A 27981-nucleotide genomic window follows, 5' to 3' on the forward strand; every position below is an offset into this window, starting at 1 on the left:
ACCGAGAAATCTCAAACAAAATCCAAACGCCTACAAAGATAAGTAAAAGAAAACCCAGTGTATAGGCAAAAGATTCAATACAACTTTGAATAGCCTACTATTTATCGGTGGTATATGGAACACTCACTAAAACTTCACTCTGAGAGAAATTGATCAAATTATTATTATATTTTGCAACAAAATCCAAGCACGTATAAGTGAAAGTGAATGTACTTTTATTTATCTACGGTACGTGAGACACAATCCCCATCTCTCATGGGTCAGCAGACATTCCCAACGACTGTGGGACCCGCGGTAGAAACCGACCTTCGAAACACGCACAAATCACGCTCACGAGATTCTGGGCCAGATTTGGTTATGGTTCGGTTTTAATCCGTGTTTTATCAACGGTCTATGGTTTTGGGGACAGCATCTGCTTGGTTATTACCAAGCATGTCGGTAATCAGTAGTTCGCCGGACAGATTATTTGATCATGGGAAAGGTAGCCTATGTAGCTTTGTGATAGACGCAAGTATTAATCGACAGGCGACAGGCTTTTGATAAATTAATAATCCTTGTTTAAGGGTAAGCTAATTTGGCCACTAACAAAGCTATTACATGATTCATTCGACCTTCAAAAATTGTCTTTTATTTTTGAAACTGAACTAGACATCCCATGTATAAGACTAGCTTTAGTATATTTTGTAACTTAAACAAAACTAGTCGAATGGGTCACTGACAATGATCTGCTGACTTAATTGTATACCCTTTTTTGAATGTATTTACTATAGTTTATGGGTCGCAAAACATGGACAAGCTGTTTTCAGGATAGTTTGGTGGCCTCTCTTGATATTACATTGACTCACTTTGTCGGCACAGTTACGTTGTTTATTTATTTATTCCAACGGTTTCTCCATTAATACAATTTTGTCACATTATGAACTATACATAAGTAGCAAATAATAGGTTAATATCAGTGGTTACAAAAATCGTGCAATAATAATTGTTACGTTCATCTTGATTCCAAAAATGGGTACAACACAGACATAGCTGGGATGTCTACTTCAATGATACCAAATATTCGTCGTTCATCCTTCTCTCATATTCCTTACAAGTTGCCGTTATCCCGATGTATCCAGATACCAACCACTTGCACAGTACCAAGACTAACCTTACAAGTAAGACCCCCAGTTACGCAAATTACGTGAACTCTAATCCCTAATACCAGCTACTTATTGTAAATTACTTACTTACTTGTTGCTACTTAGTATTTTGTAGCAATTCATGAATGATGATGTTGGTAGGTGACTTAGTTTATAAGAATTTGACTGAACTCTTTTCTGACTTGAGTTTTTTTTTTGTTCCAGAATGTCCCCTTGCCTCTTTCCAGTCCGGCACGACTCAACAGAAGATCCCCTTCGTGTTCCTTCCCCTCAGAGGCCAGATAGTCTACCCTAGCGCCGAGATCAGCTTCCCAGGTGAGATTGGAGGAAGTTGGCTTAGCGTCTATCGTAACTGAAAGCTTGAGTGATTTAAAATCTCTCAAGACGTTCTAGCAATGTTTAAATTCCTACCCACCAGTTCTGTAGAAAGTTTGTATTTGGGACCTTTAGAGGGTAATTGGTTGAAACTGTAACAAACTCCATTACATTGTCACATTGCATCATTTTTTTACTGTTTTACAATAAAAAGCACGATTTTTAAAGACCTGGTAGGCCTACAAACAACAATGGAGGTTTATCCCAAGGAAGCTGGTTAGTTTATAGTAGAAAGCCGACATCACGTGCGTGTGAAAACGAAAGTAAGGTCAGGTCCCGTCTCTTGTTATATGATGCATCATTATACGTGATCATGGTAATAACAGGGTGAGGGTGTTACTTTGTGGAGCTACTGTAGCTACTTGTGTAACGGCTTGACTTGGCTACTGTTGACGTTTCAATACGGAAGCTAAACCGACCAGAGCTCGGAGTTTCCGAGGAAGAATATTTCGTCTGATCAATAGCATTGACTTTATCTCTACCCTATAAAGTAACTGGCAATAGCTTAGATAAGGTAATTAATTTCATTTGCTATTATAATTTAACAAATAAAATCAGATATAATCGTAAAGCCCTTGAAAATGCCTTTTAGAAGTGCACTGTGGTTAAATATTTGGAGGAATTCTTAACTTGTGATGAGAAATCTCTTTCCTACCAACACTTTCTCATTGTTTAATTGGTTTGGACGACTCTTGAATAGACTCTTGGAGTTAAAGCACTGTAATTATGCGCTTTAGTGAAAAGAAGTTCTAACTCTGTTTGATTTCCAAATAGCTTATATGTAGGCTAACTTTTTTTATCAAAATTAAGGGTTCCTGTAATTTATCTTGTGTAGAAAAAGTGAATTCTTTACGTTTGTCTGACTGTTTGTTTCCGGTAAAAGCTAAAACTACTTAACAGGATATACTAATACTAGAGAACCCGTGCGGCTCAATGAGCCGCATACAGTAATATGAAACATAACGCCGAGGAAAACGTTATTCTTATATTCGAGTAATTCTAGTTACATCTTAGAGTTGTTTAAACACTTGTTAGAAACTATTTTAAATATCTCTATTTGCGACGTCAAGGTTCACCTACATTATTTCTGCTCTCAGTTTTAACTGGTCCGCCAAGATTTTGTATAATCTTACTACTTGAACTTAGTCAAAGCATTATTATAGTTTCTACAAAATTTCTTTAAATATCTCGATCTGTCAGTGCCAGAAGTAAACATTTCTTAGATGCATTAATTTTATCTAAAATTAGGCAAGTTGAATTTACCACTGTAACAACACAGCTTCGTATATTTTTACACTTCCAAAGTAAGTTGCATAGCAGAACTGGCAAATATTATTCATCTTACCAAGTGAATGTGTATACCAAATGTGCGTGTGTGTTAATGTGTTAGACCAGGCCTCTCTTTTTCTACTCTCCTGATACACATAAGATATCTTATTATTAATAATTGTCTCCTCCTCCCGTTTTCAATATTTCTTCTTTGAACTTGAGGCATTTTCTGATCTTCAAACAGAAAACTGTTTAACTTGGTCTTAACCTATACCTACCAAATATTACAAACATTAATATTTACTTTCAAAAAGCTAATGTTTCAATAATTTCACAAATCAAAATTTTAAATTTAGACCAGTTACAGAAATTGAAATCAAAAAAATTTTAAGTTCTTTTCCAAATAAACTTTCAACTGGATATGATGAGGTTCCAATGATAGTGATAAAGAAAGCAAGTAATCAACTAATAAAACCAATAGTCCACTTAATCAATTCCTCTTTTATTAGTGGGATCTTTCCGTCAAAACTCAAAATTGCAAAGGTAATCCCGATCCTCAAAAAAGGAGATGCACAAAATCTAGCCAACTATAGGCCATTATCATTATTACCAACCTTTTCTAAAATTTTTGAAAGAGCAGCCTACAATCAGTTAGTACATTTTCTAGAAACCAATTGTTTGCATGATAAGGAACAACATGGATTTAGACCAAATAGATCAGTTATTACTGCTGGCATAGATTTCATTAATTCGGTAATTGACTCTGTGGATAAAGGAGAGAAAACAATAGGTATTTTCTTGGACCTGAGCAGAGCTTTTGATAGCGTCTCACACAAAATTCTTTTAAACAAAATCAAAGGCCTGGGAATCAATGGCAATACTTTAAATTGGATTAGCTCATACTTGGTTAATAGAAAACAATTTGTTGAAATAAAAAGTACCATTAATAATCAAACAGTCACCAGTCATTCTTCGCTAGCACAGATGCAGCATGGGGTCCCGCAAGGTTCTATCCTTGGACCTCTGTTGTTTTTGTGCTATCTAAAAGATATTCCACATTCTTTTCAAAATGGCTCAACAAAAACACTTTGTCTATATGCAGATGATGCAAGTTTCAAAATTAGTAGCAATACAATAAATAATTTGGAACATAGTTCTTCTTCAGCTTTATTGGGTATCCATAACTTTTTAAATAATCACAGACTATTATTAAATACAAGTAAAACCAATTTTATCATGTTCAATGCAGGAAGAAGTAAAAATTCAGTAAATCCAGTAATAAAAATAAACAACCACTCTTTGGAAAAAGTTGTTTCTACCAAATTTTTAGGCTTAACATTGGATGAAAATTTATCATGGAATCTCCACATAGATCATGTAGTTAACAAAGTCACCTCTGGATTGTATGCTTTATATAGGATGTCTAATTTTTGCTCAGTAAATACATTAAAAACAATTTATTTTTCTCTAATTGAATCAGCAATCAGTTATGGCATTGAAATCTATGGAGGTACATCAAAACAAAATTTGGATAGAATTCTTATTCTTCAAAAAAGGGCGATAAGAATCATAATGAATTTGAATTTTGGTGATTCGGTTCGTCAGCATTTTACAGATTTGGGCATAATGACTGTTTACAGTTTATATGTTTTTCACACAGCACTTCATGCTAAAAAACTAAGTATAAACAATCTGGTTCCCAGGTTAGGTGACAGCCATTCCTATTTTACAAGAAATAGAAATCAAATTGCCATTGATTTCCACAGGCTAGAGTTTTATAATAAAAAACCATTAAATGCGGGTGCTAAGTTTTTACTACGGCTACCTGTGGAATTGAGAAACGTTGAATATGTAAACATGTTTAAGAAAAAATTAAAACTGCATTTGACAAATAAAACATTATATAAATTTGATGAACTCTGACAACCATACTTTTTGTTGTTTATGATGATCAACTGTTGTTTTAAATATGTACCTTATGGCTTATGGAGGAAATGTAAAGAAATTAGTTTGTTAGCTGTAATTTAGTATAATGACGCCATTCGATGTATACCACTGTATATAATATGAATAAAGACATTTTCAATTCAATTCAATTCAATTCAATAATGAGTTACTTTTTATAAACAGCTGTTTTTGTTTTTAAATTTGTTCTTTGTATTTTTTATGGGGGAAAACCCGACCTTTGAGAGGGTCTCACGCCCTTAAGAGTAGGAATTTTACAATTCTAAAACCTTATTGCAAAACTACATATTGAGACGAATCTTTTGACACCTTAAAAGTTGAAATTGGTAAAAAAATAAGGGAGGAGTTGCGTTAACAAATAACGGCTTCATGTATTATATATATAGATAGATTGTACACATGGGTCATGAATCAGGTCGATTAATAGGCTTGATCAGGCTACGTATTGCCTAGTCTTCATAGGAACAAAAAATAAAACCAGAATGTTTACGTTTGCTCTACATTTACCGAGTTGAGACATTTCAAATAGTTTAGTGATGTTACTCTGTCACACAGCCGATTGAACTAAACCAAGATTAGTTTTAAAACCTACTTTAAAACTAATAAACTGTAACCAATCCTATCAATAAGTAGTTAACCTTAACCATCACCACTTCACATCTACCACCCATGTTGACCACGCGTAGCCATTTTCCATTTACATATTTATACACCATTACTAGCCATTGCGCTCGTGCCCTGTACCCATTAACTATACTATCCTACCATCTGGTGAGGACACCCTTTCAGTGGACCTGTACTGTCGGCAAACGCTGTGAAAGATACAATCACGGTTAAACTGCGGTAACATGTAAATACGGCTAAACAGGCAGTTAATGTGGTATTGAATGGAGTGAAATTACCATGGAAATCTTGCAGCTTGTTGCCAAATTGATTTCCTAGCATGGATTGCTGCGTGGGCTAGTTTGTAACACGTTTTAAAAGCGAGGTTATTAGTTTGAGTGGTTGCGGTGCCGAGGTGTTCAGCCTAAAAGAATGTGGGGAAATTATGAATGTAGAAATTAACCACGATTGTTTATGGAAATTATTCAAGTACTAAAAAATACGCGACAATCAATTTGTGTCTTTCGTGACGATTAGTAAGCCAGACTTTTGGTTGAAATGGTAAAAACCACACGAAGCGTATAAGAAATAATAATAATAATAATAATAGGCCTAACTAATACCATAGAGTAGTACCAATAGTAGCCTACCATTGACTATTGGATGCTGAAGTAGGCCTCCTATATATGGAATGTGTGTGGCCATTTTGTTGTTAAAAAGAACTTAGTTCATTTAAGAACATAGCTCACCCTAAGGACATGTGAGCCAGTTACAGAATTCGCTAGGATCTCAAATTATATTTTCTACCTTATTTATTGATGCTAACTAAGTGAATCGGTTACTCATAACAGTTGCTATGCTATAGCGAGCTCACCGAGTCATTCCATTAGTTTGACTTTGTTCAAAAGTCTGTGTACCAGAAATTAGGGATTTAGATTAGCACAATATGTGGACTCACATCAGCTACGACGATTTTGAATTTTAAAACTGCCTAACATTGTAAGTGTCTACTGTAGTTTTACTTTTTCATTTCTTTTCAGAAACAACAAACTTATAAAATTATGAGTACTTTAAATTTAGTAAAATGCATAGCGATCGTCCGTGTTATGTAAGCGGTGGAATTACAATCGACAAATCGAATCCCTGCAAAACTGTAATATGTAACAGGTTGCATTCAAGATTACAGTACAGAAACGATTATATGTGTAACTGCTCCAGTGATTCCGGTTCCTGGGCACTCACAGCTGACAGATCATCTGCTCCAGTACCGTAACCGCTCCAGGGTAACTGTTCCTCTCGCGTATCTGAGACGCAGAGCAAGTGGCGGATTTTCCTTGTCCAAAATATATCACTTAATTACAGGGCGCGAGATTTCCTCTAAGATAAGCTGTGCTATTACACCTAATGTGAATTTATTGTATGAAATAAATGCCATGAACCGTTCTGATCTCTGGGATAGAAGAGAAATATCATTCTTATTTGATTCTAAGATGTCAGGTAAACATAAAATTATCAAATATTGATATGTTTTTATTTTCATTTTGATTAGTTAAGTGATAGTAATTTTATATTTCCATACTAGGCCAAAACAGTTTCAAAATTAATCAAAAAATAATAGCCCATTAAAATAACAGTGTTACAGCTTTTAAGTTCAAAGTTGAGTTTGAGAGCAATTAGGCTACCTATGTCAACTTATCACAACAGTGAAACTCGGTAGAAGAATATTTATTTTATATTTCAATTTTTAGAGATATAACATTTCAGTAACTAGAATCTAACCTAAGTATAAGGATAGGCAGACTTGTAAAAAAATATATTTATTTATGGATAACTATAATTGACTACCGGTGATGAGGTGTTAGACAAAGTTGAATTTCAAAAGGGGATTCCAACATAATTTACAAACAAAAAGACTTTGAAATTTTAACTGTCAAAGGGAGAGCTGTCCAGTTTATTTTGAAGTAATATAGAATTACAAGCCTGCATTCTTATACAGAAATCAGCACATTACATATTATATGTACTATATGTATGTACTATATGTACTATATGTATGTACTATATGTACTATATGTATGTACTATATGAGCAGAAACAGTCTGTATTTGATATAAAATATAAAACTAAACATCTTATTGCTGGCTCTGTAGTTGGGGGGGGGGGGCTTGAAAATAGTTTTAAAAAGACTATTTTCTATTTGACTAATTTAGCCTGCCAGGGGCCATGACCTGGTGGTGGTTCACAGAATATTTTTTTCACCAAAACTGAATTTCACTGATATTTAATCGGTTGCGAGGGTTTCAATTTTTTGGATTGCCCAAAGCATCTACGAAGAATGCGCCATATAAATAACTTCTAATCAGGGATCGGAGGAGACAAAGGAAAGATTAAATGAAATGAAATGATATTTATTCGCCTATATACATTATATAAATGCATGAGACACAGTCAAATTATATAAATACATGCTGGTAGAGGCACAAGTCAAGTTCAGGCAACTAATAGTAATAGTGTGATGATGTCTCCACAAGCGCCAAAAATGTTTAAATGTCACCGGTCACCGCCATTGCACAGGTCGTTCGAACTGATTGTAGTACAAGAGTTGGTATTTATTTAAATCAAAATTTTCCAAAGCAACTCAATTTTGACCCCACCTGATTTCATCTCGAAACCTGATTGTTAACATACTTGACCAAATCTGAAGTAAAAAATTCTGGCCAGCAGGTATACCTCTAATACTATTCTATTATTAGAATTTAATAAAATAACTTATTAGCTAGTTTCCTAGCCTCACCAATTGAATCGCAGAAAACAATGTCCTTCATCAAGTTGAAGCATTACAACATATTTCAAAGGCTCCTGAGCTCCATATTTTAGAAAAAGACTAAAGAGGCTACCATTTCCTGAATTCTGTGTCGGATTAATGGTTTTGTCCCTATCACCTTTGAAATCTCTGTGTGAAATTATCTTTTATTTTTAACAGTGATGTATTTTTCCCAGGTTCATTGTCACCGATATGTGTTGTGTCCGGGTCACAGTTCCTCACCAGTCACGGTTGGGCAGATCTTCGTTCCAGGAACGGTACTCAGTCAGAACCACCGTTCCGTCTCTACCGTGATGAAGGGAGGACCTTCCTTCAGGTAGAGTTGACCAACCTTTTTTTTAAAGTTGCCAGTGTAAAGATAATTTTGTTTAAGTTTATGATTTACAAAACTTATTCCTCATGAAGCAAAGAGGATATAGATTTTTTGAAATAGGTAGCAACTAAATATTGTTAAAAAATATTGTGTTGGCCGAAATGCTGTATACTAAGTCTTTTGTATTCAGTGTTGTAAGAATCTTCAAGTGTGTCATCGTAAGGCATAAGATCTAATTTTCATCTGTTGATAAATCTAGTACCTATTATAAAAAAGCAGGGGTAAAAACGACGATAAAAAGGTCAACGAATCAATCATTGAAGAGGACACAAAGTCATAAGACAGCTTCAATGAGTTTTTATAAGATTCAAATTTTCCCGCTGCCCTACCGACACTTGCAGCAGTATCATTCAGCTTGTTGAAGACATCACTTTGTAGACCTCCCACTAACGTCACGCTCATTTGGCTCAACCAAAAACTACATTTCTCTGCCTTTCCTGTTGTATTGCCATTAACGGCATAAAATCCAACTCTGCTCCTTTAAATTTTCAGATTTGAAGGAACCGAGTCCAATAGGTACTATTTATTTAAATAATTTCCGCTTAAATCCGGACCCCCAAAAATCCTGCACTAACCTCAGAGTATAACTCAACACCAAATTCCCTTTAACATTCAGTTGTAATATTTGCCTCTCTGTCTTACAGAAAAGAGCCATCACATGTTTCAAGCCCTCCGTGTCCTCAACAACCATCATCGTCCCTGCTCCACTTCCACCATTGCCAGACTATATCTTATCTGACAGGGGCAGGCCGAGACCGAAGCACTTCATTCAAAAAGTCGAACTATTGCACACCCCAGAGAGTTGTTTTATTGATAGACCATACAGATTCAGGCATCCGATGAAAGCCTGTAGTCTTCCAATTAATTCCTTCTCGGGAAGGTATTTGGCACCACTTACCAAATTGCCAGGAGTTATCCTTCTAGTACCAGAGGGCTTTTCACAATCAAAGAGCAGGTGATCAGCTGTCTCCTCTGACCTACCACAGTGACTACAAATTTTCAACAACAAACAAGCCCATTCGTTGGATGTAAATGTTTCCTAAATCGCTCATGGAAAATACAAATTATCAGTTCCACTGTTAGTTTAATTCTTCACCTATCTAGCCTCAAAAAGTCAAAGGCAACCCGTTTTGAAGGCTTAAACAGGAGTAAGCTTGCTAACTCTGAGGGGAGTTTCAACCCAAAGTTTTCGGTGCCAAACTATAATATTACTCCGTTATCTTCCCATCTCTAACCTACCTCATGCACTCCTATTTCCACAACCTCCAAATTTCAAGTCTAGAAACTACCGAAATGCATGTCCACCTCATTTCCTGAACGAGGAAAAGAGAATGCCCAACCCACACTACAGTACCTCCAAAAGTCATCCTTAACAACCTCAACCTGATGTCCCTTGCACCTTAGTGATGCTCCTACATTCATCTTATTTGGTCTGTTGCAGTGGCTGGGAGACTCAGAGTTAAGGCTCCACATGGAAGGTCGGCTACTGATGGTTCACCTCATGTGTAAGGATCTGGAGAACAGCACCAACATCTTCATGCCTTGTGTCGCCTTCAGAGTTGCAGGATCTCCTCGTAAGAATTTATGTACAGCAAACAATTCTAGACCACAAAATAATGTGAATTTATAACCACTTCAATTATGTGGTTATAAGCTAGCTGTTAATTTTTCATTTAAAATCAGTAAACTAGAGTAAAAGGGCAGAAAATCACGACTTTTGTTTACTCAAATTAATTGTAATTACGTACAATAATTGGTGATTTTTTAAACAATTTTTATTTTTTAACTTTTAGTAACCATTTATCCAAACTTCCTTACCTATCTAGGTAAGTTAGTGGCTCAGTGGGGACAGACCAGCGAGCAAGGATTACCATGGTTATTGTCCATGGCATTCCTTGCTTGCTGGGACAGACTTGAGTCCATGGCAGTGATGTCTTGGATTGTCCAACACTAAAATGCAGTTTAGTTCGTTCTTTTACAGGCTCACCCTATGCTTGATACATTCTACATATAGGCCTGAGACTAATTATGGACCGGCAAGTCAAGGTTAAAATAAACGCCAACCTTGTTTTATGGAAAAATCTCCTTACTTTTAACACTAAATAACAAAAACAATTATTAGGCTTTCTCAAAAATATCTAGTCACACCTTGCTTCATCAATTGTTTTCTACCACAGGTAGCATGGAATCAGCCCCAGTCACACACACAAACTTGCCCTCAGGAAGTGGAGGGGTGGGTGTGAGAGAGGTCTCCTTCTCAGCTGATGCTCATGCAGGAACCAATAATACCAACCCGACAGAGTACGCCGCCATCGCTGTCTGCTCAGTACTGCTCGGATTGGTACTGAAATATTTTCATGAAAAACTATCTTAAGGTTTTGTCTATTAGTTTTAGAAATTAAGTGGGTCTAAGAAATACAAGATTCTCACTATCTAGACTTTTGAGATAGCAATGGATACCTATCTGTGTATTTTATGCTAACTGTGATTTCAAAATGAGAGTAGAATGGGGTGAAAGGATTCTTGTACGTTTGTTACTGACTAAGATCTCTTGTTTTTTTAGACATCAGGACCATTTGGAAAAGCCCAATGATCAAGGACTAAATTCTGTGTTTATTGTAGCCTAACCGTGGTAGAATCTACTGAACACTTGAGGCTGAATTGACCAGCTCAAACCCAGAGATGGTTGAGGGTCAGAGGAAAGGAAAATATGATAAAAACCTAATGCTTATGATCTGAATCCATGGATTCTACTAAAGACAAAAAACCGAAGTAACAAAGGGGGGGGGGAGGCCAGTTTGGGTTCCCATTTCTTAAACCACCCCCTAAAATAATCACTGCTGGAAAAATGTGGTGTAATCCTTTATAGGTACTCTATGAAGTATTTAGGCTACAGCATTTAGATAATCAAGGGTAAAGTTTACTATTTGTTATAGAAACAAAATTTGATTCCAGGTTTATGTTTCTTCAGTGCTACTCTACTTGCATTTGAGGAAGCGTAAGAGGGAAGCGTTAACTCCACTGCAGGGGGATGAGAGTGGGCCTCCTCCTGGCGCAGGGGGTGAGGAGGGAGTGATAAAAAACAACCCTCTGTTACGACATTGTCACGACAACAGTGGCTACGTTAGTGACGATGACTGCTGCTCCGGTGTCAATGATGATGATGATGATAATATTGAAGCACTGCCTGATGACGAGCCTGGAACGCCGCCCCCTACCAATGTGAGTCATCTAGGTCTTTATTAGTTAAAGGAGTTTTAAGGGCATCTAAGTTAAATGTGAATGCCTTAGTATTGATATTGATGCCTTTGTATGTATTGAATGTCTTAGTTTTGTATTGTATTGTATTTGAAATACACTGAACCCACCGACTCAGTGGGTATGGATGTATTTCCATTAAATAGTGTTACACTGTGTAACACTACAAATGTGTTTTAACATTCCAAATTACACTGTATTAATGTTAATCTAAAACTTTCAAAAATTTTTAAAAAATGACTTTTTCTTCATTGTAGTTTTAAATTCATTTTAGTTTACGTTCTTTAAAATAAACATTCCTCAAAGATTTCAGATATCTTACTTATACTTTTCATTGAAATGGCAGCCATACAAATTAGGTATTTTAAGCCAAGTATGAATGGAGATGAGTGTAGGATGAGTGGCGTGATCTTGTAGTCTTGTTAGTGACTAAGGCCGACATATTCCTTAGACACAGCTGTTAATTAATAACCAATACCAAAACATTGTTAGCTGTTGACCCATAGCCATGAATTAATTAAACATTCAATCAATTTCAAAAATATACTTCGTCAGTTAAATGAAAGTAGTCACATAGTTGATTGAAGAAATTCTGGTCGGAAATATTAAGTGTAATTAACCTCAGGGATGGAGACAAACCCATCTGTAAAATACGGTATCAAGTACAGGTAGTATAATCCCCCATATAACCAGATATCCTTTTGGAATGGTGAAATGAAATGTCTATCACCCTATCCAGAAACTTGAACCATGGCAAAATTTATCAATGTGGTCAATTAAACAAATTAAAACTCAAATATTTACTTTTGTTCAAAAACTGGGTATTCCATTGATGAAATTCACCTTTTCAACCTTTTCTAGATCCAAGTGACATGTGCCATGGTCCATCCGTGCACTCACGAGATGTTTAGCTATGAGAACTCAGTTCTCCCCGACATCCATCAAGACTCAAGTGCCATTGAGAGATTGCCTGAGGAGAACGTATCCATTGTAGAGACACCCGAGGGACGCGAGGATCGGCCAGAAACTGTGAGAGCCATTGCAGCCGCCAACACCCGGAGGAAATTGTACTTCAACCCGGCCTTCTTTGACCTGGAACTGCTCTTGGTGAGTCTCAATATATATTGTGTTTCTGTTGGCCTTATAGGGTCCAAAAAAAATGTGGGAATGGGAAGTGTCTAAACTAAAAATCTTATTTTCCAAGCAAATAGGGATTTTATACTATACTGGACACAGTCCACAAGGAGTCAAAAGGAAATCTAAAATGATAGCATAGGTCAATTAATTAAATGAGCTGTCTATATTAGGAAACACAGTGCCACAAACCTGACCTGAAAATGTACATTGACTTCTTAAATAAATAGACTAGCATTCACCATCATCGCCAACAATGAACTTTAAACATAGTATTTAGTAACGTTTATTCAAGTTATAATTTAATTTCTTCCTGTTCAGGCACCTCCCCCAGCAGCTCTTGAATTCCTCACCAAGATTCGCGAGGTGATTGCCATCGCCAAGCACAAGATGGCGTCCAAGAAGTTCCTGCCAAGTCTGTTGGGTATCCCTGAAGAGTGTGATGGAGTGACAGCTGGTAGAGGTTGTGGCAGCGTAGCTTCCGGCAGCGTCAGCGTCGTAACCGTGAGACAGAACCCGGGCAGACGACGGAGTTGCGAGGGTTGTCCAGGGTGAGATATACAAGTAGTCCCTTATTTTTTGAGGAAAAAGCATTTAGCTTAGAAATGAGTTCAAAAGAATAAATGGATGCACAACTAACTTACCCAAGAAAAGAGTTCTAGGCAGCTGACAATATGCAAAAAGTCCAAGAAATAAGTTGTTTTGCCAAACATCAACACAATATCGAAAAATAACACTTAATCTTGCATAATCACATTCAAATTTATTTTTAAACTCACCCTTAATGTATTTTACAACATTTTGGGTAAGACACATTCCGTTTGCTAATCTTCGTTCTCACTGTTCTAGACAGGACACAGTCATTTATCATCAATCTTTTTCTTCTAGTTGTATATTTTTATATAATAACAAACATTGAAAAAGAAGGATACATATCTATCTATATAAATAAAATTTAATATAAAGATCAGTCATTATATAATTAATTTAGGAGACAAATTTAATAATTCTTCAAGATAAATCCTGAAGTTTGTTTAAGGCATGTATGTCTAAATAGTTAATAAATCTAAAGGTAGATAAAATGTCATTTTATTGTGATTTCCAGTTGCTCAAGACCCCCACCATGCCAGTCGTGCTGTCCAGAGAACAAACATTCCAGCATCAGAAAGTGGCTTGAGGATGTTCGACCTCCTACTGTCCCAGAATCAGTTGCTCCAGTCATCAAGGAAGTTGTCCACAAACCAACTAAACATGGATCAACCAAGGGAAGAGCTCCTGACATTCCGAAACAAGTGCAGAAAAAACCAGTTGAATTGATTGACAAGACAAAATCAAACAAGACGCAGTTGATCAAAAACACAGTGGAGGAAATCAACAAGATCAATGACGATCTGAACAAGATCTTAGAATCCCAGTCTCTGAAAACCTCAAGTGTTACAGGTAAAGTAATCGGATCAGAAAACAAGAACAATGTGAAAAAGAGCGATCAGTACGCATCAGTGGAACCTAAAGAGGCATGGAACGATATTTTGTTCAAGTCGTCAATCAGTGATGCTAATGAAGACGGTATGAAAGTTCCATCTCCCCCTCCTCCATCAGTGTGCAGCAGTATACACAGAGGAAGCAACAGAATCAGTCACACCGAGCCTACCGATGAACCGGTCGTTCCACAGGTTGCCAGACACCTCATGGATGCAGTCATCAAGGAGTTTGTAGATCAAAGATCTCTTGAACCCAAACCGAGTCCACCGATCAGGAGCGATTCTTTGCCATCGCAAAAGGAAGGCCCGACTTCTATTGAGTACGATACAGACAGTTTGGATCGTACTTTAACCCGGCAATCAGAAGGGCGCGAGTGTGAGGGTATGAGGACACCCTCGGATTATGGTGGTTTGGAGGTAAGAAATAACAATGTCAGTAATCTACCTATGGAAGAAGAACTAACTATGAGGAACTCTGTATTCAATAAGAAAACTGGAAACACTACCATATCAAAACTGAAGAACGATATCGATCAGAAAAGAGAGACAAGTGATGATCATGACTATGAAGTTATTCTATTGAACCCTGATAACAATAAACTGAATCTGCCAGATATTTTGTCTAGAGTTGAGGGTTACAGCTTGGTAAGTGAGGTGTACGTAAATGATGGGTACAGTTTTGGAAGTGCATCCAGTATAAGAAGCAATGAATCTTCCTGCGCTTCTTTACCTAACGAGACAACTGAGCCTAAAATAAAATACGACGAACCAGGTCATCTCACAATTGAAGTTGAAGATTCACCTCGAAATTATGAAAGAACTTACGATTCTGATTCATTTGAACCTGACACACTGGACAGGAAGCCAAGTAAATTCAAAATAAATAGTGAAGGCCAGTTTGAATACCAGTACAACAAAGATTCCTATGTGGACTCATTGGAAAGGCCGACACAAATATCACTGAAGACTACTGGAAGTTTTAGAAGTGATTCATCAGTTTGCTGGTATGATACATCCAACTTTCCTAATATGGTCGGGTCACCACTGAACCGGACATTTGGAAGTCTAAGAGAAATCTTTGAAGCAAAAAATCGATACCATCGCAATGGAAATGTGAGATCAGAAACGCTAAGTCCAGTGGGATCGACGAGATCCCTAGACACTGATTGCTACAGCACAATGTCTCTGAAGAGAGGGAAGCCAAAACTTCTGAGACCAGAGGCGAAACAAGCTAAGCGGCAGAGGCCACCGTCACCCAAGGAATATATCCCACCGAGACCTCCAAAAGCAATTTACACGAATGAGCATTTTAGTTCAAAAAATGGAGTGGGTTTTGGGGATGATAGCCCCCCTTTGCCACCTCGCAATAACAAACCCCCTCTGCCGCCAAAAAACGGCCAAGTCAGAAGCATTAGTCAGCGAGTGGCAGCGTTCAACCAGCTATCGGCCGTGTCCCACCTGTCATCTGCTACTCGCGGCGTTCTGACTCATGCTTCTGGCCACAGCCCGACCTCCTCTGACTACGAAGCTGTTGAAACTCAATCAAAAAATCTCGGACGCCGATTAGAAATGTCGCTACAAACAGAACTGCAGAGGAAATTCGAAGCAGCACACGAACGCAGAATCACCTCGAGAACAAAAAACCAACGGGACAAAAGACACGTTAATTTCATCAGAAAAACTCAACGTGTATCAAAAGTTCCTCACCGTACAGAAGATTCGGGCTACCTCAGCAGCGATTCTGACTGCCAAAAAAGGAACGAGAGTTTGAGCGAGACAGATGATTCTTTGTGCGATGGAGCCAGCGAGTCAGGAGGCGAGAGTATTGCGACAGATTCATTCTTTTTCGGAAAATCCCACAAACTATCTGTGGCAGAGTCGGTAGACAGTGGGGTGGGGGAAGGTTTAGGTGGTGGAGGGGGAGGTTTAGGTGTCGCCTCAGTCCACAGTGACTCTGACAGCAATGTCAGCTTTGTAACTGTGTTGCCAACAGACTTGCTGAGAACAAACGTGATGCTGAGGCCAACAGTGAAGTGACAGCTCTAAACAAACTTTGCCACAATAGTATTTATGTAATTTAGTTGTTGGTCAAACCAAGTCATAAGGTTGATTTTAACGTAGATTAAAATTCATAGTTGCCAAATTGTACCATACTGTTGATATTTGTAAAGGCTGAGAGAGGAGTTAGGCTGGGTTGTGCAATCTCTATACCCTTTAAGGTGCTTGGGTCTGGGAAACTTTATGGGGTTAGTTGTGTGATGCATCCTTTTCTAATTTGAGGAAAATACTAAAGTTACATCAAAAGTCTCTTTTTTTTGGTAAAATAACTTTTTAGTATTTTTTTTCTATGTATCATTTTACATTCATATAACTATGAGAGTTATAATTGTTAGCTTTTGATGATTCTAGGAGTAATGATTACATGGTCACACTGATGAACACTGTTGTTGTCTTCAAGGTAGATCCCTGAAACACTTTGATGATGTGACATAGTTCTACTTGAAGATAATGATAGTTGTGAGTTTGATGATTTATAATACAGTGCTTTGATCATGTTTTTAAGCACAAAATTCACTTTAAGAAATCTGTTTAGCTGGCCCTAGTTCTTTACTAATTAAAAACACAGTTTTCAAATTAACTCAATTTTTAAGGACTACGCAAAACAGTTGGGGTGTCAACAGTTTCTTCTTTCGTTTTCATTCTGGCATTCTTGTTAATGTTAAGTTGTAAAATTGTAAAATGGATTGTGAATATGTAAATTTGTATTTATAAAAAAAGCAAATATGCAGTACAGCATGACCAATGATTGTATGAAAGCAAGAAAGAATTTTAGTAGAGTATAACTTACTCCTAGACAATTTTCTTCGTTAATTTATTCTTTGTAAAGTATTAAGTGTTGTTGTTAATATATGTTTTACTAATTTATATGTTTTTTATTTATTCATTAGAGTAATATATTTTGTTGATTTTGTTGTTGATATTGTTAAGTTTCACAATCGCAGCTTCTCAGTACCTGTTGTACAGTGGGAAATCTTTACGGTTTGTTTGGCTTTGTAAAAGTGGGAGTTTTATATTATTTTTTTATTTAAAAACTTGTTAACATTGACCCCGTCAAAATTGTTACAGTGTCTCTACTTGTAACTAATTCCTATTAGTAAACTGATTAAAAGTATTTAAGTGGAAAAATATTTTCAAAGACTAAATTTGTTACACACAAGGCTATAATAACAATAACCCCAATGAGTATTTTGAAAATATTCAACATGTAGAGTAACATAAAAATACAATCACTTGTGAATTTAGTTTGTTTTTCTATTTTAGGCAACTTTTATCTTTATTGTACCAGGTTTAGAATTTTTTGCAATAAATTTGATTTAATTTTTTAATGAGTTTATTTTGCATAGTTTACCCTTAATTTGTCATTAGAGGCTCGACAAAGAGTTCTCTCAAGGAGTAGAACTATCTACTAAGTAGACACTGGCAAAAAGTGTTTTTTTTATATTTTTTTTTATCGCTTTTGGACAAGAACACCAACACTTGTAGGCAGCATATTTGAAAAGCCTGATAGCAAGTAACGGCATTGACTATTGGATACTGAAATAGTGTATTAATAATAGTTAAAGGTCAAAGGATAGGAGTCCAGAGCGTGACTGAGTCGGCAGCTGAGCAGGTCCAAGTCACACGTTCTATGTGTCCTATGATTAATTGTGCTCCTTGATGCGAGTTCTGGCTTGTTTTTTTTTTTTTTTTCAGGAGAGCTAAGGCGTTTAGTACATATTGGCTGTAGATAGTCAGAATACAAAGCTTATTGAAATAGGCTGGATATTTTGTTGATCGGAGCTCAGACAACCACTGTTTCGCCTGGCATCTGACGGTCAACGGCACTGCAAAATTATTAACTCCTGCCTACTCTTAAGGCCTTCGTCTGTAGCAACAGCACACTTTGGGTGGCATGGCTATTACTCACACCGCTAAACCATAGTTGATGTAACTATGTGATAGCGAGTAGTAGCCCATGAGCAGGGGATCTGGTCTTAAAACCTAGACCCTTGTGCCCTACATTACATCCTTGACCTCATAGTAATTCTTAAGTTTGACTTTATGGTTGATACACATGTCAGGGACCTCTTTTAGCAATTTTTGTTGAGTTGCTTGCATAGATAGTAGTGAGTAATAGTAGTTTACGCAACGATTGCGTAAAGATAGTGATAACAACACGAGTAGAAAATTTATGGTACGAGCCTTGGCGAGTGTTTAAAAATGTAGTTTAAAATCACTACTCATAACTTATAAGAGAGGTTATGTTTTTGTTTATAACCTCTCATTGTCACTGACAAGGACGATTGTCTGATGTAACGAAACATTGTATCAAACACTAATTACGCCAATCAACAATTAAATTGGCCTGAACAGCTGATTAGTTGAATTTCGAATAATTACAATTTTACTTTTCCTCTCTCAATCCTTGAACCTCATTGGTCCGTTAGCCGTGTTGTTATGAGTAAAACTATGCTGTTATGAAAGTGAACAATGCTGTTATGAGATACTTTTCAATTCTAAGAACTGAACAGAAACGGCTACTTAAAAAAACTGTCGTAGGTAAAAGTTTAAATGCTACAAACAATTAGTAACAAAATGGTTAATATCTACCAAAAGGCTGTTGCTGGATCTAAAGAACAAACACAGTCTACTTGCATAAAAAACAATACCATTAATGTCATCGAAGCTAACATGTGGGAAATGATTAATGCTAACAAAAAAGCCCCTACCACAGCATTTGCGCATACCATATCAAGAGATATCCAACACTACAGAAACATGTCTGCTGGTGTAGCGGTTGTGTTTCGTAAGATATTTGGTAGACCTAAGGACACAGACTTCATCAACACAAGATTGACTTGCCAGACTGAATCAGGGGGTGCCACAGTATACAGTCTTGTCTCAAAGGAAGAATATAGAGGAAAGCCAACACTACCAACGTATGATGAGGCGTTCGAACAATTGATCAAGGATTTTAAAGTAAAGAAATTCGATACTTTAATATGTTCTCCAATGGGCTGTGTGCGTGACTTAGTACCTCTCAACCACTTTGCAAAAAATATTGTAAAGCTGCACAAAATGACTAATGCTACGATATATGTGGTGTCATGTGATCAACCAGCTGCTCAGCGAAAATTATGGAATGGGCTATCACATACTGCATTTTTGGATCAGCTAAGGAGGACAATTGACAGTTGCTCTTGTAAAATTGATGCCCCAAATAGTCTAACTGATGCTTGCATCAACCCGCCTGTTTCATCTTCGGAGAATCTGCAGCAGTCTTTGGAAATCTCACAGGGCTCTGGTAACGAAACAAACACAACTAAGATAGTTTCGTCTGATTGCAAAGCACCTGGAGATGACGGCCAACTTACACGCCAGATGTCAACACATGGTGAAGATCTGAACGACTCAGCCAGTGAGTCATTACTGCCCCTGGACCTTGAAGCTACCCAGATTGAGGAGTCATCAGAGAAACCAATGTTGCCACCTCGAGATACTACACCAGAACAAATCCAACCACCCTCGGAGACATCAGTCTGTGAAAGTGTTAAAATAGTGTCGGGCGCTCTCACTTCTAGTGAAGCGCTAAAGCAGAGAAATTGTGATGGAAATTCAAGTCCAATTTTAAATGTAAAAAATTTAGTTAAGAATCACTGTTCCTCCAATAACCCTAGTTCATGTGAATCAATTAATATCTCCATGGAGGTTGGTTGTTTTTTAGAGGAAACCCACCTTCAAAACTTAAGCTTGCAAAGCAAATGCCCCCACTAAGTGACCCTAAAAAAATTAAAAACTTTTGTGTTGTATGTAATAATTTTCATGACTTTTTAAATGATGCTAATGCTTATAATACTAAAGGCTCATGGCCAGTCTGTAAATCAGCTAAATTTGAAAAGAGATTTTTGTGGTTAATGCACCTTAACATTGAGGGTGGGTTGATAAGTAAAAAAAAATGATCTTGAGATAATCTTAGAAAATTCAAATATTCCTATTGTTTGTTTGAACGAGCATTGGCTTAAGAGTGTAGATATAAATATTTTAAATAGCATCCCAAATTATACAATTGCCCATTTTTATTGTAGGGAAGAAGGTAGCCATGGTGGTTCCTGCATCTTAATAAAAGATAGTTTAGAGTACACTATAAGAGATGATTTCTGTGTTTTAAATGAAAATTCTATTTTTGAATCATCATGCATTGAGATTTTTACTTTAAAAATTATTGTAATTTCAATATACAGGACTCCTTATGTAACTAATTTTAAGTCTTTTCTCAATAAGTTAGAAAGGTTATTTATAATGCTCAATAAAACAACAAAAATAAGAAATGTATACATAGCTGGGGATTTTAATATTGATCTGTTGGAGGACTGTAGCCATCCAAATCAAAAACAAGATTTTATTTCTCTGTTAAATCAATATGGGTTTAAAATTAACTTTACATCACCAACTCGAATTACTCAGCACACTGAATCCTGCATAGATAATATCTTAACTAGAAAAATAAATTCACAATATTCAGTCCAGACAATGAATTTAGAATTGGGTCTTTCAGATCATAGGGCTTTGTTTATAAACATTTTTGATAGCTCATTTGAGGATAATAAGGACAGAACAGATAAAACAACTAAAAAAAGAATGTTTTCAAAAGCCAATGTCACAAGTTTTGTAAATAATATTAAAGAAATAAAATGGGACGTATCTGTAAAAAAATGTTTTGAAGAAAATTGTATTAACTTTTTTTGCCATTTTCACAATACTTTTGAAGAGTCTTTTCCCTTAAAGTTTTACAACAACAAAAATAAGAATCAAAAGAAGTCTTGGGTAACAAAGGGTATTAAAATATCTAGTATAAATAAACGAGAACTAAGTAAACTGGCAAAAAAATCAAACGACGGACTCTTTAAGGATTATGTTAGAAAGTATAAAACAATTTTCAAGAAAGTTTGTAATCAATCTAAAAGGATGTGCAATGCTAAATTCATAAACAAATCAGAAAATGTGAGCAAGGCTGCAAGGTGTGTTGTTAAATCAGAGCTAGGTTTTAAAAAAGTCAAGGATAGTTTTCCTGATATTAAACTCTCAAATAAAACCATTAGCGACGTAAAAGAAATAGCTGAATTCTTTAATAAAAAATTTACCAATATAACCAAGGAAATGGGAACATCACCATGTGAATTTGAGGCACTAAATATGACAAGGAACTTAATGACTAGTAAACAACTATTTAATTTTGATTTTAAAGCCATTGAGCAAAAAGATGTAGTCAAAGTAATCAAATCACTTAAAAATAAAAAATCTGCGGGATGGGATGAAATTTCGGTGGATCTCATGAAAAAAGTCATAGACTCTATTTCAGAACCTCTCACAATTATTATTAACCAATCATTTCAAAACAACATATTTCCTAAACAATTTAAATATGGAGAACTCAAGCCACTTTTTAAGAAAGGTGAAAAGCATAATCCTGACAATTATAGGCCTGTATCACTTTTACCTTCTTTTTCCAAGATTTTTGAAAAAATTGCTTATAAACAAATTTATAATTTCTTGGAAACATACAATATATTTAGTAGTAAACAGTTTGGTTTTAGAAAGGGTTGCAGCACAATGACCGCTATATCCCATTTTGTTAATGAAGTGTCATGGGCCTTGGATGAGTCACAGAGTACAATGGGGGTGTTTTGTGATTTATCCAAGGCTTTTGATTGTGTCAACCATGACATTCTTTTGAAAAAACTGGAAATTTATGGATTTTCTAAGAAATCTATTTTATGGTTGAAATCTTATATAACAGGTAGATTTCAAAGAACTGTTATTTTAAAAGGAGGCTTGCAGTCAAAATCTGAATGGAGTGAAATTAGAGTAGGTGTCCCACAGGGCTCTATTTTAGGTCCTCTTCTTTTCTTAATTTATATAAATGACTTACCTGAAAATATTTCTCATAATTTAATACTGTATGCAGATGACACAACTGCTGTTGTTAAAGCTAAAACGGAGGATGATTTATGGGTGAAAGTAGAAGACGCTTTAATGGATCTTAGAAGGTGGTTTGAAATAAACGGACTAAAATTAAATCCAGAAAAAACACAACTAGTAAAATTTAATACGATACAATCCCGAAATTTCACACATAAAACAAGAACCAAAACTGTCAAATGTACAAAATTTTTAGGTTTGTATGTTGATTCAAATTTAACCTGGGCCAAGTGCATTGAAAACATATTACATAAGCTTAATTCTGCCTGTTTCCAAATGCTTTGTTTGAGAAATATTTTGGATATGAAAACACGTTTAATGATATATTATGCCTATTTTTATTCAATATTGCATTATGGGATTGAATTTTGGGGATTCTCATCAGAAATAGAAAAGATTTTTAAAGTTCAAAAAAAATACTTAAGAATAATGACATTTGCTAAACGAAAACAATCATGTAGACCAATTTTTAAAGAACTTAATATAATGACTGTACCAAGTTTAATAATTTTTAAATCCTTATTAATGGTACAGTCAAATTTTGAAAACTTATGTGCGGAGAATTTTGACCATCCATATAACACCCGTTTCAAAAAGAATTTTCAGTTTCCGATTCACCGATTAAAATTAATAGAAAAAACACCAAAATATATGGGAAAGAAATTGTTTAATAAACTGCAACCAAAATATAAAGATTTAATAAACAAAACGTCTTTTAAAAGCAGCCTTGCCTCATTTCTTGTAAACAAAATATATTATAGTATTGACAAATTTTTGAATGATATGGTAATTTTTTAAATTAGCAAATATTATGTTTTATAAAATAACCCAAATAATTATTTGTAAGAACCATTGTTTATTTTTTAGTATTTTAGGTACTTATTATAATATATGATTATATTGACAATGTCACCTGTTTTTGTAGCTTATGCTATGTAATCTGTAAAACGTTTATGTGACAATAAAGATATATTTATTTATTTATTTAAGGCTACAAGCTCAAAGTGTGGCGGTGGGGCCAAGCAGGAGTGATTGTATGGGAATCGACTGGCAATTACGATACAACCATTCGTGCTGGAAACGATAGCTGAACACTTGAATTTAATCAGAGGACACAGTTTACCGTGAATCACAGGCCCAAAGAGCCAGATTTGATGATCAATAATGTTAGTTAAAGTATTTTTACTACAGAAACACTTTTAATCGCCTGATGTGCTCGCCGCTGCACATGCACGAAAACAGTCCTGGGTTAAAGAGTGGCTTCTTGACGGGACAGTTGAGTTTAGGTCATTCAAGTTGTGGGGCTGAGCCCCACAAAAGGATTAATCCAGTAATTTCTAATTTAAATCAGAAACATTGTAATAGTTATCTATACATTATTTTTAGACACAAACATGTGAAAACTTTTTACAAACGAACAATAAACTGTAATTCATATAATCCTTATGAATCTTGCCACTAAGATACGGACGAATATGACTCAAAACTCAAGTCTGTAGCGAGTTCCAGAGATCCAAGGTCATCCCTTATCTTCTCCCACTCTTGGTGTGTATACTCCGCACCGGCTCTAGCGATGTTACGCAGCATGCATAGCTCTGACCTCAGGCTATCAACACAGTCTTGCACACTAGCTGAGCCGCCTCTGCACACCTCCATCTTCCACTGGACCTGTAGTCTGCGCACCAACAGTAGAACTTGCCTCATCTCTCTGCGGTCAACAAGATTTTAATAGAAAATATCTGTTTGAAACAACCAAGGAGTAGTGGGACAGTTAGTCAAAAAAATTATTTTCTAAATGTTGTGATTACTTTACTAGAAGACCAGGTTCTTGGATATCATGATTCACATAGCTGCTAGGAGATTAAAACCTAGTGAACATAATTTTTGATGATATATATGTTAGCTACTTATTCAATCAAATCATTGAATCTGGTAGACTCGGCATTGCAACATAGAGAAACTTAGGCCCGAGTGATACTGAGACGTGAACGCCTTAATTTGCTCTATTTATGGTATACATACAATAGACATATTTTAAACATTGAAAATTATAGTAGTGTTAGACCTAATTGTCTCAAACAAACATTCTGATTATATTAACTCTCATATAGTATTTTATTTTATTTTAATTATTTTAGCTATAAAGTTGTCTTTGTACGATAAACGGGTATTGCATTATTACTTATGCCTCGGAGTTAAATTGTGAGCCCTATTGAATTGCACAGTTTGCGCATGAGTTCTCTCGGATGCATTGCACGACGTCCAAGTGCCACGACGTCCAATAATATTATTCAGTGCCACGACCTCCAAAGAATAATTTTTCAGCTCTTGTAGAACGTCCAATATAAAATATTTGACTGTTGCACGATGTCCAAGTCCAAAAGTACAGTAACTGCAAAAAATATAGTCTTTCTACAAGCTTTGGACGTCATGAGATTGGACGTCGTGAAACAGCGCACTATAGAATTGTAAAATAGTATCATTTGCACCACGTCAAAAGCCGCTGCCAGTTGCACGACGTCCAAGTGCCACCATGTCCAATAAATATTTGGCTGTTGCACAACGTCCAATATAGCTCAGGGCTGTTGCACGACGTCCAAGCTCCTGCATACGGTGAATTTTGCAGACCCACAATACTAGAAGGAGCGTATATTGCGTGCCTAGTAATGAAGTCATCAAGCCTTATCATCATCATCATAATATTCTAATATCATAATATCATCTATAATATTAAAACGTGACAGGGTTTTTATTTCACGATTCTGAATCAACCACTTGACGGATTTTCATGATTTTTGTATCGAAAGAAATATAATTTTGAGAACTAGGGAATGTCGAAGCCATAATTTTAGTTTAGAGTCCCAGTTTTTTAGAGATTAAGTTTAAAATTTTAAAAAGTCTAGCAGCCGACGTTAACATTCTAAACTAGCTTTTCATATAAAGCCTTTTGCTTAACGTAACAGAAGTAAACATTAAGCGTGTGACACACAAATTCAGCATTTGGATAGTAATGGCATACATAGGGTTGACCTATTAATACCATGTGTAATGCTATACTCATTGATACGTTCATGTAATCAGTAACCTAACAATTATTTGATTTATGCGATAAAGGATTATGACAAACAGTTTGAGTATATTTGAGCTCAATATCCTGAGTTAAGTAGCAATAGTAATAATTGTTACATTTATCCGGTGTTTAAAATACTGCCAGGTGTTTAAAATTAGAAATAGTATAAGTATAGCGTATAGAAGTTGGTACCAAGCTTTGCTCACGATAAATTATTATATCCCATTCCGGTTACGCTGTAATTTCTATATAGTTATTTACAACCATTGATTTATTATTATTGCCATTGGTAAGTATGGCAACTGTATTATTACAGTTGGAAGTAAAACGTGAGATTCAGAAAAGAGAATGAGTGACTTATTTATTAATGACTTATCTATTTAAGTGTTTTTTGGATCCCTCTAAACAAAACAAATGATTAAATTATCATCTGGGTGTCAATGGGCTAGTTATGACAACATGTCACATTAACTTATATAGCCTACATTCAGAAAAATACAAAATGCTACAACCTACAACCTACACTCTACACTGCCTCCCAGACTAAAATTATGATGTTATATTACAATTTCCAAGCAGAGATTACTTTTCAATTATAAAAGTAAAATATTTAAAAAATAAGTAGTAAATAAAAACTTACATGACCAGTATTATTGAAAAAATCCAAAGAAAATCTTGAATTTTCATAGTAATCTTACTTTTTTCCTAGCTCATAAATAAATAAAAATTAACTGAGTTCTTAATTTTAGGTAAAACTATTAGTAAAACAACTTTTTTAATGTTTGGAAAAATTAAGTAGCTGATGATCACTGATTTGAACTAATATCATTACACCCTTAATTGTATCATTAAGTAACCAAATGATATCATTAAGTAACCAAATGATATCATTGAATCACCTAATGATATCAATACTAAAGTCACTAGACAAACAGAGATCACTAGACATCACTTCAAGTTCACTGATGTCTAGTGATTAATGTCACTAGATTCTCTAATGATACCACTTGATATCATTAGACATCTATTGACATCACTATGTATCTAATGATATCAATACAATATGTAGTGATATCATTTAAATGTCTAATGATTTTCTATTGTTTTTTTCACTAGGGTTATAAAAAAACATTTTAAAAAGCTTGGATTACTTTCTCAGTCAATAAAAAAATCACCAAAATATAAATTGCAAGCACACTGTAAATAGTATATTTCGTACCTAGGGCCGAAAATGAGGTTTTACTGGCTCTAGATAGTTTTTAAGTTCAAGACGAAGTCGAGAACTTAAATCGATCGAGAGCTGCAAAACCATTTCGGTCCGTGGTACGAACGCTATTTTTCACCACAATATTCCCTATTACCACTATCGTTAATGCACACTGATAGTCAACACAACTACAACTTTAGGTTATGTGAAGAAATAATTTGAGGAATCAGCAAAAATAAAAATAAATAGTTGCTAGGCAACGATGACAATAACACAATTTTATTGCAACGCTATGGATTTTGATTGTGCATTTAAAATGCATTCTTGTTTTAAGTAAGTAAGCGGACAGCTGATTTTGCGGCCCCGGGCTGTAAAAACCTGCTCGGTCCCCAAATTACGATGAAAGCTGACATGGCCAGCAAAACGTAACTTTCAGCCCCCAATTAACGTATGTAATACAGCCAAAAACATCATAGTGTGGTGAAAAAAATATTACTGCCTTAAAAACTAAACACTAGACAAATGACATATCTACTATACAACAGATCACATCTTTGTACTCAAGAAGAAGGATGTACTAGGTCTTGCAGATTAGCTTTCATCATATTAAGTATTCTTACATTTTCATAAACTTACATTGTCAATAGGTTAATATTTTTTACGAAACCATAGCCTTTTAAGCCTTTTATTCACCAATCCAAATACATCATTAGAACAAATTTAAACTGAATATTATGTACCATAAAACATGCTGTTAATTTATTGTAGCGTAGGTTTTTTGTGTTACTTTAAATTTGTGTGATCCGTTTTGTATTCTTATTTTTTATTTCTTTTTATAAATACACATTTTGCTACTGTAGTACCTTTACCTATTCGGTGGTGTTTGGACGCCTTCTTATATGGGAAAAAGTTGAAAAATATGTTGATACTATTTCGAATTATCAAATCAAATACAGTACTTAATAATTCAATATATTTTCTTCAATTCTTTTTGGTAACAAATAACTCATTAAAAACCTGGTAAATATTAAAGACCAAGAGCACAACAAATAAAGAAAGCAAAAGAAAAATTTATCTGTGTCCCAAATGAAAAATGGCTTTAATACCAAAAATAATGTTTTACTAAGTTGTAGATTAGGCCTAAGGTTATTTGACCGCACGAAATTCAGATGACCGACGTCATTTTGAACCAATCCCAATGCAGAGTTCTTGCGATCTTCGATCTAACCTCTTACTATAAAATCTGGATTCTTTTATCAGC

General features: G+C 35.5%; 2 protein-coding genes across 2 annotated transcripts in view; one reads left to right on the plus strand and one right to left on the minus strand.

Annotated features, from left to right (window-relative positions):
- The window catches only part of LOC128996905 (uncharacterized), a 122442-nt gene extending 104873 nt beyond the window's left edge, over window positions 1–17569 (plus strand). The window contains exons 4-11 of the mRNA XM_054422431.1: window positions 1347–1457; window positions 8355–8494; window positions 9993–10125; window positions 10729–10892; window positions 11507–11773; window positions 12671–12916; window positions 13265–13494; window positions 14049–17569. Coding sequence (XP_054278406.1) covers window positions 1347–1457; window positions 8355–8494; window positions 9993–10125; window positions 10729–10892; window positions 11507–11773; window positions 12671–12916; window positions 13265–13494; window positions 14049–16461 — 3704 coding nt within the window. The 3' untranslated portion in view covers window positions 16462–17569. The remainder of the gene's footprint in view (window positions 1–1346; window positions 1458–8354; window positions 8495–9992; window positions 10126–10728; window positions 10893–11506; window positions 11774–12670; window positions 12917–13264; window positions 13495–14048) is intronic.
- Window positions 17570–23407: 5838 nt separating this feature from the next.
- Window positions 23408–27981, minus strand: part of LOC128996142 (uncharacterized) — a 129341-nt gene continuing 124767 nt past the window's right edge. Inside the window, exon 12 of the mRNA XM_054421268.1 lies at window positions 23408–24151. Within this exon, the coding sequence (XP_054277243.1) occupies window positions 23902–24151 (250 nt within the window). The 3' untranslated portion in view covers window positions 23408–23901. The remainder of the gene's footprint in view (window positions 24152–27981) is intronic.

The sequence above is a fragment of the Macrosteles quadrilineatus genome, unplaced genomic scaffold (assembly GCF_028750875.1).
Source record: "Macrosteles quadrilineatus isolate MER2022 unplaced genomic scaffold, UCM_ALF_1.0 Scaffold_6__1_contigs__length_79288215, whole genome shotgun sequence".
NCBI classification, from domain to species: domain Eukaryota; kingdom Metazoa; phylum Arthropoda; class Insecta; order Hemiptera; family Cicadellidae; genus Macrosteles; species Macrosteles quadrilineatus.